The following is a 14905-nucleotide window of genomic DNA, read 5'->3' as shown; positions in this document are numbered from 1 at the left end:
CAAAAAGTATTTGATCAATCTTGCATTGCCCTCCTAAGTTAGCTTTTGCTGTCACACATCATAACTAAAACCAATGCCATTGAACAGAAAGGAACAAAAATGGAAAACTTACAATAGTTATCTAAATTCCATGATGAAAAACTCACCTTAAATGGCAAGATGAAAACTTAGGTTATAACAATCTTTTTATTGGAATAGGAGAACAAGAGAATCGCTACTTTCGTACTTTTTCTCTTACTGGAGTGTAATACAGTAAAGGTGAAAGGATCCTGAATATGGTCCAAGGTAATTTAATTGATTTCAGTATCAAAACAGCATCGGCAAAATCCAGCAAGCCAGCTTGGCTTAATCGGTAGCACGCATCTTTGAGTCAGAAGTTTGTGGAGCTAAGTACGTAATTCCAGGCAGATATTCGAATACAATTATGAGCAAATGCTGCTTCATTAGGAGTGCTATTCCTTTGATGAAATGTTAAACTACCTGCTATTTTAGTATTTCAGGTGGAGTTTAAGAATCCAATGGCATTACTTAAACAAGGAATTCTAGCTTCATCGGAGCAGAAATAACACCAAGTTAACAAGTCATTTACCTCACTATTGGAGGACCTTACATCCAAAATGGTAGCCACATTTGACTATATGAAAATAGTCATTGCAATTCAAAGTAATGACTCATACATAAGGCACAAAGGATTTCTGAGCTATAAGTGCAAATCTTTTTCTTGAGTTTTGAGTCAGGCATGTTCACTTTTTGCAAATGTGAAGCGAGTTTGTATGGTTTTATGTGATTGCATCTACTCAAAAATGGTATTTATTTCACATAAAGGAGCATCATTACACTATCGTAGATAGAAACTGTCCATCTATGTCAAAGGTAAATTTAATGGCTATGCAATCCCATAGACTGTGATCATAATGAGCTACAATTTTTACTTCATTCAATGATTGACATTCTCATAACATTGTGCTTTCCCAATTCCCGAGATTTTCTATTACTGATGCTCTATTATAGACTTAACTGAAATGTAAATTTTTAGCCATGAACATTTGATTTCTACTTCTACACATACAATGAACTAACCCATATAATTTTTCTAAGTATACAGCTGATAATGAAAGGAAAGACTTTAATTGAAGTCATGAGCCTGGATTCCTATAATGGCATATCAGTTTAGGCAGAGAAATGCATTTTATGGGACAGGAATAGGTACTGGTCAGAGTATTGGTAGAGAATTCTGAACACTCCAATCAGCAATTCTATTGAATTATTCAAGTTCAAGTTTGTGTTGCCTTAGCTATAAATTTATTATGTGGCATTTGATAAAAAGATAACATTTAATTGTCGAAATATTTGTAGTGTAAATTTAGCTAGACAGAGTTGCATTAGCTGTTATATATTTCCCATCGAGAAGGATGCAGTACATTTTTGTGCAAATGGTTAGTTGTTAATTTCCAGTTTTAGAATGCACGAGATTATTGTTTTTAGGTGGTTGGCACAGACTTTCATTTTGTGAGCAATTCTATTCAAGAATCATCAATAGGTTAATGAGGGTCACTCAACAGCTTTTAAGTATCTATTTTGAGTAGTAACAGCTCTGCGTGCATTCATTTTAAATAAAATTTCTATTCGACAAGTTATCAGTGCAGTTTTTTGATACATGCAATTTTTACGTGAAGAGCCAGAATTGTGGATCATGCACAGTTGGCATATCAAGATGATTATTTTACATTGCATTTAGCATCAATTCAAGAATCCCTTTTTGGATTTCCAGAATATAGTAATATGCAGTTCTTAACCCCCAACTCCCAGATACCTTTGGGTGCTAGCATAGAGCACTCAGCTAGTACTAGACTCTGCTAGAGGCATGTACTCCATCCTCCATCTTTTTCCTCAGAGATTTCTGTCTCTTGATTTCTTTGTCATCTGTCTTAGGATCTGAAGCTGGTTCTTGTATACCCTGATAATGCTGAGCATCATTCTCTGTTTGTGTTTTGCTTCTCTCCCCATTATCATGTTTATCTTCTTGCACAATTGTCACATTAGAGTCTGATAAAGGAAGCTTGTGAGATTCGACTGAGTCAGTATGGTTGGTACATAAATCTAGGATTGAAGATGACAAGATGTATAATGGCTGAAACACAAAGGAAGAAAAAACAACAAAAAAGTAGAAAAAATACATGGAAAACAAGTTTGGTCTTAGGTTAATCTCAGATGAACATATTTCCAAAAGTGGATGGAGAGGGAAGTTGTACCTTTATTTAAAATTACACTCTGATCCATGGTAAATTGATATGCTCATCTCTTTTCCCTCCTACCATAATACAGAAGGCAGCATTTCTTACAATCACAATCATGAGAATTTTCAAAAGTAATTTGACTTATTACTAGATCTTTGTTAAAAATGGCTTTAATATTTACAGTTCTACAATAACAGACAGATTAAACTATTAAAGTCTAGCTAAAGGTTACTAGAACAGGCAAGACTCATCTTTATTCGAGACCAAAAGGAGGAAATGCCAAAAATCATATTTCAATTTTTACCTATTTTGTGAAAGTACATTTTCTTGATTTCTCAAACTGACTAGAAGTTACAGCTGCTTCAACTGCTCTTAGCCTAATTAGCACAATGCACAAATACTCTACTGTAATGTATATTACAGTGACTAGACTTCAAGAGTTCTTAATTGGCTGTATAGCACTTTGGGACATCCTAAAGTTAAGAATGGCACTATATGAAAAATGCAAGTCTTTATTTCTATATTGCACCAATGAAAAGTATCTGCATCAGTGAACTCATGGCCACATCATGAATTTGCATTATACACATGAATGAAGGTCTATGCTAAATTGCATCATGTGGTTAACCAGTTTAATGGAGCAGAACTCACACGGAACTGGAAAATTGACCTACTGATTACACCAATCACTATAGAATTTCCCACAATTTTCTGCAGATTTCTATACATTCTCATATGAATAAAATAAAATTTAGCAGAGAGAATTTTACATACACTATTTAATCTACTGCCTTCAGATACTACAAGCACACAATCTTGCATTTGGAATAAAATGATGGGGTCCTGCAGTAGCAGCTATTTTTAGATGCTAAGACTTTTGATCAAGTGTACACATTTATGGCCTTATCTCCTAGCATATAGGCCTGAGCTCATCAATTGTCATGTGTTAATACCCACTGGTAGGAGTTCTCAAAACCGGAGACAAATTTCTAACCCCCTTCAGTTTACAAAGCAACAAGATATGCCTGTAATCTTTAACTAATTATTTTTCAGCTTCAAAGTGCAGGTAATTCAATCTTAAAAAGGTTCAGGGCAGGGCATAAAACTGCACACATTTTAGAAGCAAATCCTCCTTTTATCCAATTTCCTTTATTTGAAACAATAGCAGCAACTAGATGACAAGTAATAATTTTGATTAAATCAGTGTTTGTGACTGAGAACAGAGTAGAAGCCTCAAATTAAGACACAGACACATTATGAATATAAAACATTAGACAAGTACTTTTTGCTGAAGCAAATATAATTTGAAGAGTTTAAACTGAAGTGTTAAAAATCAATTGCGCTTTGCACCTTCAATTTCTAAGTTCGAAATAATTTTGTCCGTGACATTAGATAACTTGCGATTAATTTACTAAGTTAGCAAATTAAACCTGATAAACTGATTTATAAAACTAAAATAATCAGATTCAATTAAAAAGTTAACGAATGAATTAACTAACCAAATAAATAAATAAAGTTTGACAGACACAGCAGGACAGGTGGTGTGCCTGAACTGCAACATGTGGGAGCTTGTGGAAAGCTTTGCGAGCCCGGGCAACCATCTGGAGTAAGTGTCTGCAGCTCAAGAAATCTCAGCTCACAGTTCTCTGAACTGGAGTCCGAGCTGCAGACATTGCGGGACATCAGGGAGGGGGACAGTTACCTGGACACTTTGTTTTAGGAAGCAGTCATACCCCTTAGGAGAAGCAGAACTTTAGAGTTGGTCAATGGTCAGGGACAGGAGGGTGTGAATCAGGCAGGTTTAGGAATTCAGGATATAGTGTTGGAGGAGCCTTGGCTCTGGACTTTGACCAGTAGGTACAAAGTACTTTCGACCTAGATGAGGAGGAGGACTGCAGGGTGGATGAGCAAACTGACTATAGCACCACGGTGCTGGTGGACATTCAAGTTGAGGAAGTGAAAAGGATTGCGGTAGCGTTGGGGGACAGTATAGTCAGGGGAATAGATATTTTTCTGCAGCCGCAACCAGGAGTTCCAAAGGTTGTGTTGCCTGCACGATGTCAAGATTAAAGACATCTCCTCATTGTTGCAGATGAACTTTGAGTGGAAGGGAGAGAATCCAATTGTCGTGGTCCACATAGGAACCAACAACATAGGTAGGCCTAGCAATGATGTTCTGCTGAGAGTGTTTGAGAAGTTAGGGTCCAAATTAAAATGCAGAATGTAAAAAGATAATAATCTTTGCATAGTTACCCGAGCAATGGGCCAATTGGCATAGGGATAAACAGATTAGAAAGTTAAACGCATGGCTGAAGGAGTGGTGTGAGACACAGGAGTTTCACTTCATGGGCCAGTGGCACCAGTACTGGGGAAAGAGGGAGATGTTCCATTGGGATGGGTTCCACTTAAACTGGACTGGGACCAATGTCCTGGTGAAACAAATAACTAGAGCAGTGGCGGGGGCAGCAGGAGGATTCAGGTAAAAGGGTAAATTGAAAGGCAAGGGAAATGTCAAAGCTCCACAGCAGAGCAGCAGTTTGGGTCAAAATAAGCAGGAGTCTACGAAGGGACAGTGAGAATAACAAAGGTAATAGCATTAGTGACCAAGGTGATGCATCAAAGAATCACAGAATGGTTACAACACAGGAGACGGAAATTTGGCCCATCGTGTCAGCGTTGGCTCTCTGCAAAGGCAACTCAGCTAGTCCCACTCCCCCACTCTTTTCCCGTAGTCTTGCAAATGTCCTCCCTGCAGGTGCTTATCCAATTCCCTTTTGAAAGCCATGATTGCATCTGCCTCTACCACACACTCAGATAGTGCATTCCAGATCCTAACCACTCACTCCATAAAAAAAGTTTTGCCTCATATCACTTTGTTTTTCTGCTATTCACCTTAAATTGGTGTCCTCTGGTTATCAACCCCTCAGCCAATGGGAACAGTTTCTCTCTACTCTGTCTAGAGACCTCATGATTTTGAGCACCTCTATCGAATCTCCTCCCAACCTTCTCTTCTCAAAAGGAGAACAACCCAAGCTTCTCCAATCTATCCATGTAACTGAAGTCCCTCATCCCTGGAACCATTCTCGTGAATCTTTTCTGCACCCTCTTTAAAGCCTTCACATCCTTCCTAAAGTGCAGAATTGGACCACAATACTCAAGTTCAGGTTGAACAACAGATTTATAAAGGCTCATCATAACTTTGTGGCTTTGTTCTCTATGCCTCCATTTATAAAGTCCAGGATCCTGCATGCCTTTTTAACCACTTAACTCGGGCTGGGATTAGTGCCCTGGTGAATTGTATAACTAGGACTGTGGATAGGGCTTTGAACTTTGAGTGGGGGGGGGGGGGGCTCAGGTGAAGGGAGATTTACAAATCTAAAGAGAAAGTTCGAGGCAATTGAGCAGTGTAGTAATTTTGGGAGAGACAAGCAGAGTTGATCAAGAAGGGTCGGAGAGTTTAACGGTAACAGTGCATCAGCGAATAAGGTCCATGCAAAGAATAGCAGTAAAAAAAAAAATTAAAGACCTTTTATCAAAATGTGTAAAGCATTCGTAATAAGATAGATGAACAAGAGGTACAAACAAAGATAAATGGTTTAGATCAAATCGCCATCACAGAGACACGGTTACAAGGTGACCAGGGTTTGGAAATAAATTCAGAGTACATAACATTCCGAAAAGACAGACAGAATTGAAAAGGAGTAGCAGCCCTCATAGTAAAGGAGGGCATAAGGACAGTAATGAAAAAGGATCCGAGCTCAGAAGATTAGGAAGTAGAATCAGTATGGGTGGAGATTAGGAAGAAGGGCGAGAAAGCTCAGGTGGGATAGTCTATAGGCCCCTTAATAGTAGTTATACCGTTGGACAGAAGATTAAGTAACAAATAACTGGAGCATGTAGCAAAAGTGTAATAAATGTGGGGGACGTTAATCTTCATAGTGAGCTAAAACAAAGGCATTAGCAGGCGCTCTGTCTCCAGCGACAATAACTACGATGAAGTGTGAATATCCCTCATCTTAACAAAATAGTATGAGATCAGAAGCTATTGTATAGCTCCTCAGGAACCAAAAGTCTAAAGTCACATGAGCGAAACTAACACTATGAATTTACCTTTAAAAGGTAACTTTTTTGCAGAACAAAGGGTGTCAGTCATCAGAACATCATTCTGAGATCTCCAGCCACAGAGAGATCAAAATCCATCTTTAATTCCATTACAAGGCAGAGCAATTCCAGCTAAGACAGTTGAACCCGCTGAGATGAGTTGGCAACTAACTGCAGCAGAGAAATAAGAGTGCCTTTTGAACAACTTCTCCACCTGTGAAAATTGAACCAAGAAATACTAGCACCATCTTCGAACTGAAGTGTTGACTGCCAGGAGACTTCAGCAACCCAGCAAGGGCAGAACAAACAGGCCTGCAACTTTAAAATTTACCTTCCAAGAGGATCCCCAAGGCTTTTTTTCCCCCCAGAGAGGGAGGGAGAGAGCAGCTGCTCTTGGAAGATTGATACAGCATAAGGCTGCGAAGACTTGAACCGGTTTTGAAAGTGGAGGTTTGTGGAGAAGTAAAAGACCAAACGATCACCAGGGATCGCCTTGAGCATTGACACCAGGTCAAAAGTGCTCAGAAGAAATGAGCAAAGAGGACAGTCTGTGCGGAGTTTGCAAGTTCTCCCTGTGACCGCGTGGGTTTCTGCCAGGTGCTCCGGTTTCCTCCCACAGCCAAAGACTTGCAGGTTGATGGGGTAGATAGGTGGTAGGAGAATGGTGGGGATCTGAGAGGGAAATGGGATTAACGTAGGTTTAGTATAAATGGGTGGTTGTTGGTCAGCAGACTCGGTGGGCCGAAGGGCCTGTTTCAGTGCTGTATCTCTCTACGACTATGACTCTAACCTTGAGAAAGATCTGGGAGATCCAACCCATTGCAAGAGAGGGGAACTTGGGACTTTTAATTGCAAGGATTTCGCCATCAAGGAGGACTGTGTAATGTATTTAAGTGTGGTGTGAGGTTTTCAAGTGTTTTAATAAGTGAATAAAATATCTTTCTTTGTAATTTGGGGCATCAGCTATTTACAAAGTACTATTCAGTTAATGGCGATTTCTTTTAGCTTAGTTGTTATAATAAAACTCTTAAAATGTGAAATCTTGTTGTGTAATTCTTTAAATTGGTCTGGGGTTTCCGATCTCATGTTTTAATGTGATCAGTCTCACAGAGGTCAAAAGATCCCTGGCAACTCCACTTCATTCTGCATCTGCCCAGAGAAAAACTCTTCCTACAAGTCACTTACAAACTTCCAACTGTCTAGCCTTTGGCCCTCCATTCACCAGAATACTTTTACACCTACCTATCTGCTTAATCACACCCTCACTTCCACCTTTGATGCCCTTACCCCCAGCAACCTGGATGTTCCTTTCAGTACAGCCCCATTTTCACTTCCTGAAGCCAAGGAACACAAATTTGAGAGTTGATAGCGCACAATTGGTTTAAGTCTTTAATTGCCAGATCGGGCTTGGCCACATCAAGCATCATCTCTGTTAAAACTACTCACTATTTCAGGTTTATCTTGAAATGCAAAGATAACCCCAGCTTCTTTCGTCAACTAACAGAGAATCTCCTTAAACCCCTCTCCCCTGCAGCCTCCAACTACACTGCCACTAAGATTAAGACCATTTATTTGGCTGCCTATTTCCCTAGTCCACTGAGCCAAACTACCTCCAAGATTTTCGCTAGACCTGAACCTACATCTTTCTCTACTTTCTCTCCCATCTTCCCTCATATACGTGTGGAACTCATCTTGTCCATGAGGCCCACCTCCTGCTCCCTCGACCCTAATCCCTCCTCCTTTCAAACCTGCCAACATCACCCATCTCCTCAAAAAACCCACACGTGACCTCTTTACCCTTGCAACCTACCACCCAATCTCCAACCTTTCTTTCTTCTCCAAAGTCCTTGAACAGGTTGGTTGCCTCCCAAATCCCTGACCATTTTTCCTGCAACACCATATTTGAACCACTCCAATCAGGTTTCCACCTCTACTACAGAACTGAAATAGCCTTAAAGTTACAAATTATATCCTTTATGACTGTGACTTTACGACCTATTTGCAGCTTTTTGACACCGTTGCCACACCATCCTCCTCCATTGTCCCTCCTCCGATGTCCAATCATGCCCTCACCTGGTTCCATTCTTCTCTATTCAATTGTAGCCAGAGAATCACCTACAATGGCTTCTCTTTCCAGTGGTCCCAACACTGATCCTTGTGGAACACCCTTTCCTACCTTTTGCCAGCCTCAGTAACTATCTTTAACCCCTACTCTGTATTCCGTTTTGCAGCCTGCTTATTGTCCACTTTGCTATTTGTCCCAACTCCCTACGTTTTGACCTTAGTCACAAGTCTATGATGTGATACATTATCAAAGGCCTTTTGAACATCGAAATATATTACAGCTACTGCATTGCTCTTGGCTATCCTTTTTGTTACTCCTTCAAAGAATTCAACAACATTGGTTAAGCAGGACCTTCCCTTTTGAAATCTGTGCTGACTACTCTATTATATTTTAAATTTCTAAAGGTTTATCTCTAGGATCTGAGTAAGGATCCAATTATCTTTCCTACCATTGCCTTTAAGCTAACTGGTCCACAGCTCCCTAGACTTGTTCCACTTCCATTTTTAAATACAGGTATCACATTAGCTGTTCCCAGTCCTCTGGCACTATTCCCCTTTCTGATGAATAATTACACAATATAAAAAATGCAATAATGCTTCATATATCTTTCCTAACTTCTTTTAATATGTAGGGATGCAATCCAACTGGACCATATCGACAATGTCCCTGCAATCAACAAAGCACCAAGGGGCCCATAATTTCCAGGTTCCAATTTCTTCCCCTTTCTTACACATCTGCAGACCATGAGCCTCCTACCAATTTATTGAAAACAGCTCAGACTTCAATGATTTGTTCATTGTACGAATCAGTGGCTCACATAAAGCTTCCGTATTTCTTCCCCTGAAGTAAATGAAATTAGGTCCAGAGCTAGGAATCCCACTGTAAATATGATACAATGAATAATAAATTTATGACTTAAAAGAGTGAGTGACCACATAATCAAGGCATGAAAACACTTCCTAGGTTGTGCTCCTGTAACATGTGCATGAGGGATTAACAATTTTCCTTTGCTGCCTAAATTGGCTACACAATTCTTTTCACTGTGCTTACAGATATATTTCAACTCTGGTTATTGGGAAAAGGCACAATGCTGACCTCCAGTTCCTATGCATCTCAGGAATATTTCCAGCACAGCATCAAATATCACTAAAAAACATTATAACTAAATGGATTACTGAAACAGCAATATTATGGTATGGTAGGTAACTCTTAGCTGGGGGGAGGTCAAAATTCAGATTGCCAAACTTCACCTTCATTTGGATCTCGCTTTTTAAAGTTAGTCTTTCACTATCTAAATCCTGTATACATCATGAATCTGCAACAGAGTGGGTAAGCAGCTGACCTGCTGGTAATCATTGCCCAAGTCTCTCAAGTTGTTGCTAGGAGTGCAGGTATTACCTGCCAATTACTTGACCAAATATTTTAATTTGTTACCATAAATATTATTTCTTGTTTCATTGAGTTCAATATCTTGCAGTATACCTGAAAGATTAAACTGAACAAGCAACAATTAGGTTTGTTTAACCCAGACAAATGAAAGGACTAAAAATGTTTTTTGAGCAATAATTTTGGTACTGAAAAATCAGAAGGCTTTTGTATCAGATGATCATCGGAAGCAGCGAATCAAATAACTTACTTTTTAAACAAAAGAGGAAACATTTTAAAGTACAAATTCAAATGTACAGAGCTTATGTTTCTGTATATTTGTTCTTAGGACATGGGTGGCACTGCAAGGCTGTAGAGATTGCTCTTAGGGCACAGTGTGGGACTGGAGTCAAATGATGGCCAAACTGAGAAGTGGCAGATCCTGTTCCAAGGCTCTTTATTGAGCTAGTTCAGTTTTTAAGAATCGGACAGCTTTTAGGGTCATTTTCTGGTACAAGCCCACAAATGACCAGATTTGTTGAATTCAATTTCAATAATGCCATGTTGGGATTATAAACTCACCAGCGTTTGTTTGCTACGCTAGTACCATAACCACGAGAGCTATCGTACCTTAATACAACCTAAAAAAACACTTATTTTGATCTCACAAAAAGTAATTTAACTGAACATGCATGATCAAATCATTTTAGATTTATAATTTTCTATATAGTGCAATTGAGGGAAAAGAATTCCCACATTTTTCTCCCATTCTCTCGGTCCATCTTCCTCTCTCCACACAATTCTTTAAGACCGAATCCTAATAACAAACTTCCAGGACCATGTCAATGTTTCAAAGTACTCAATGTCTGGGAAGTACTTGTCAAGGAACCCAGATTGACAAGCTTCTTAATTTTACACCCCTCGCTATTGAAAATCAAACTTTGCCTTTCCCCAAGTAAAATTGGAAACATCCTTCCTGCAACAAGAAGCAAATTGGCTCATGGCAAGGTATTAAATGTTTACTTAAAGTCATGTTGTCCTAATGAGCTTTATTTCATGAAGATTAAATCTATAGAACCTTATCCACTCTGTTTACGCTCATCTCATTCTTACCATTCCTCTTCCATCGATGTCCTCGAATTGATAAACTGGTGACGGCATTCCTTGATATTCTGCATGATGTTGGAGTTATCTCTACCTGAATAGACCGTGGAGCATCTTTACAAGATTTTGGGGCACCAAAGGGCAATATATTTTTGATTGCATTGCCAACCTGCATAAAAAAGATCATAAACAAAAATTGAAAAGTAAGTTGCTAAATTCAGTGTTCTGTCATTTAAAAAAGTTTAATAGAAAGGGCTGAACAAAATATACAACAAACCTTATTCTTTCAGTTTTCATGGTTGAATACAAAAAGTGAGTTTGTTGAAACTGTTGGTAAGTCATTTATTTCAATGTGATGGCAGAATTAGGGTAATGTAGAGAGAGATGAATGTCTGGACTTTAGCAGAGAATGGTATCAAGTTTAGGTATAGCAGTAACGGGATTTCATACTGATTCAAAGCTTTCAGATTGCTGGAAATGAGTGTGAACACTGAATAAGACATGGGTGTAATGTCCCATGCAGTCTAACAGCCAGTCAGCATTTGCCATCAAGTCTCACATACAAATAATGGCCACTTGCATGAGGTACCAAAAGGTGACCAATATCCTTACAAAAAGTCATGTCTTTCAAGGAGGGGAATGGGAAAAGGGAGAAATTAACAAAGAGAAAAAAAAAATGACCAGCCATTCATTTTTAATTTTATTTATTTTTTAATATTTTAAAAGCTATGGAATATCCTATGGCATAGCTCAATGTGAGCGGAGGAATTTGCTTTTTATGACAGGGGCATTATAGCACAATGCATAATGTAATATTACACAATAGCCTGAATTTTTTGATTATGGAAAATATGGGGTTGAGCCTGCCCAACATACAGACTCACTTGTGCAGAGGAGGGGTTGACTGAATTTTCAGATACCTTTCCTTCCCACGTAATTTAAATAGGTCCCAGACTCAGGTAAGCTTGCCGAGAGATCTTAGATTGTGGCATATTTGGCTGGGGACCACAAAATCCACTGAGACAGAATCTTTAAAGCAATTTAAGTAGCCATTGGATAGGAATTTGTAGTAGAGACAGAAAAGAGGAGAAATTGATCCAATGGCGAGCAGAGACATGTGGACAGCACATATTGGAATTGCACCAAACGAGGGTATACTAAAGACCAATCTCCAATAAAAGCACTGGTATCAGCTTCTGAACACAACTTCATTTCCTGGCCCCCAAGTTAATGGATGTTGTTCTCTCTCAAGTACTGTTTCCCCCCCACCTCAAATCTGCCATCATGAGCCCACTTAAGAAATCCACCCTTGACTCCTTTATCCCTGCAAACTACCACCCGATTTCCCAACCTGCCTTTCCTCTTCGAAGTCCTTGAACATGTTATCACTTGCCAAATCCACGGCCATATTTCCCACAACTCCATGTTTGAATTCCGCCAAATCAGGTTTCTACCCTGCTACAGAACTGAAATGGCCCTAATCAAAGTCACAAATGACATAACTACGACCATAGTAAACTGTCCCTCCTCATCCTTCTCAACCTTTCTGCAGTCTTTGACATGGCTGTCACACCATCCTCCTCCAATACCTCTCCGTCATCTATCTGGTTCCAATGTGATCTATCCAGGCGTAGCCAGGGAACTGCGTGCAATGGCTTCTTTTCCCACTCGCACAATTATCTCCAGAGTTCCCAAGGATCTATCCTGGGTCCCTTCCTATTTCTCATCTACATCCTACCCCTTGACGACATCAATTGAAAACAACTCAAGTCCTACATGTACACTAATGACATCCAGCTCTACCTCACCATCATCTCTCTCGACCCCTCCATGGTCTCTGATTTGTCACACTGCTCGTTTGGCATCCAGCACTGAATGAACAAGAATTTCCTCCAATGAAATATTGGGAGGACTGCAGCCATTGTCTTCAGTCCCTGCCACAAACTCCACCCCTCTCCCAGTCTGAGGATGAACTAGATTGCTTGCAACCTTGGTGATGTACAATCAGGTAAAGTCAACATAGTTTTATGAAAGGAAAATTGTGTTTGACAAATTTATTCGAATTCTTTGAGGATGTAACAAGCAGGTAGATGAAGGGAAACCAGTGGATGCAGTGATTTTGGATTGCCAAAAGACATTTGATAAGGTGCCACATAAAAAGTTACGACAAGACTCATGACGTTGGGGTAACATATTAGCATGGATAGAGGATTGGCCAACAGAAAAGAGAGTCTGGAAAATGGAGCATTTTCAGGGTGGCAAACTGTAACTAGTGGGATACCACAGGGATCAGTGCTGGGGCCTCAACTACGTGCAATCTATATTAATGACTTGGATGAAGGGACCAAGGGTATTGTAGCCATATTTGCTAATAATACAAAGATAGGTGGGAAAGCAAGTTATGAGGAGGACACAAAGGGTCTGCAAAGAGACAGATAGGTTAAGCGAGTGGGCAAAAATCTGGCAGATGGAGTATAATGTGGGAAAAGGTGAGGTTATCCACTTTGGTAGGAAGACAGGAAAGCAGAATACTATTTAAATGGAGAGTGTCTACAGAATGCTGCAGTACAGAAGGATCTGGGTGTCCTCATACACGAATCACAAAATTAGATGCTGGTACAGGAAGTAATTAGGAAGGCAAATGGAATGTTGGCCTTTATTGCTAGGGGGATGCAGTATAAAAGTAGGGAAGTCTTGCTACAACTGTACAGGATGTTGGTGATACCATACCTAGAATACTGCGTACAGTTTGGTCTTATTTAAGGAGGGATATGCTTGCATTGGAGGCAATTCAGAGAAGGTCCACTAGGCTGATTCCTGAGATGAAGGAATTGTCTTATGAGGAAATGTTGAGCCTATACTCATTGGAATTAAAAAGAATCAGGTGATCTTTGTGAAACATCCAAGATTCTGAGGGGGCTTGACAGGATAGATGCGGAGATGATGTTTCCCCACGTGGGGGAATTTAGATCTAGGGGGCATAGTTTGAGAATAAGGCGTGGCTCAGCTGTGGAAGCATCATTGAATATAGACCAACAGATTTTTGAACTACAGGGGAGTCAAGGATTACAGGGAACAGGCAGGGAAGTGGAGTTGAAGCCATGATTTTATTGAATGGAGGAGAGGGGTGAGGGTCCATATGGCCTACTCCTGCTCCTATTTCTTATGTTATATACTGCATTGAATAGTCATTCTATATTATGTTACCAGTGATTCATCTTAAGACAAACTTAGAAGTTACTGTTGATACTAACAGGCAAGTGATTTCTTTTCGGTCTGTTATTTTATTTGAGATCTTAATCTGTTTAAAATACCTTCCAGTATAACTTGAGTTTTGTTAATTTTGTTCCTGCAGTCAAATTCTATATTCACATATGTAAAATTTACTTTTTAAATCATGTTGTTCAAGACCTGGATTACAGTCCCATTCCATTATGCCAAACAAAGTTCTGCTGTAGGTCTAAATCTAAGAAGATCTTCTTGATCTGCACTTCCAGAAAACAAACTGAACTGTGAATAAGTGTTAATGAAGTGCATGGTAGAAAGGGAGTGGGCGTTTTGGAATAACTGAAAGTTGGGTTATCAAAATAAGAGTTACTGAAAAGCAATTTTCAGTAAAAGCACCTTTCAGGTGGAGCTTTATAGATGGATCAATTTTAAAAAGTGTATCTAAGACACAGCCATCAATTAAGCTAAATGCCCAATATTTTATGAATGTTGTTATCCAACAGGGAGAAAACTATGAAGTATACAGTTCAAATCAGTGAGGACCGTGCTGCAATTCTGAATGGTTCAGAAGAGGAGAAACAGAAGATTTGAGACCTTATACAATGATATCTAAAAACTGCTGTGCTATGTCAGATCTTACAAAGCAGTGATAAACGCAACCAGAAGCCATAATCAAAAATAAAATGTAGCGGTTCAAAAGCAAAGTTAATTTGACTTGTTAAATTTATCAAGGAACTGATTATCTGATGGGATTACTTTTCCCAAACTCCTTTCACAGAGATCAAGAATGCGTTACTCCTCTCCC

General features: G+C 39.4%; 1 protein-coding gene across 4 annotated transcripts in view; it reads right to left on the bottom strand.

The window, feature by feature from the left end:
• hycc1 (hyccin PI4KA lipid kinase complex subunit 1) overlaps window positions 1-14905 on the bottom strand; it is a 109058-nt gene that overhangs the window by 11774 nt on the left and 82379 nt on the right. For 3 of the 4 annotated variants that reach the window (XM_068008859.1, XM_068008861.1, XM_068008860.1), the window contains one exon: window positions 10882-11041. In XM_068008859.1, coding sequence (XP_067864960.1) covers window positions 10882-11041 — 160 coding nt within the window. Of the gene's footprint in view, window positions 1-1813; window positions 2101-10881; window positions 11042-14905 lie in introns of all 4 variants that reach the window. The other variant, XM_068008862.1, reaches the window with a different exon arrangement.

Source organism: Heterodontus francisci, chromosome 2 (genome assembly GCF_036365525.1).
Source record: "Heterodontus francisci isolate sHetFra1 chromosome 2, sHetFra1.hap1, whole genome shotgun sequence".
Classification (NCBI taxonomy): domain Eukaryota; kingdom Metazoa; phylum Chordata; class Chondrichthyes; order Heterodontiformes; family Heterodontidae; genus Heterodontus; species Heterodontus francisci.
The sequence above is the reverse complement of the archived record's forward strand: the minus strand, read 5'-3'. Positions and strand labels throughout refer to the sequence as shown.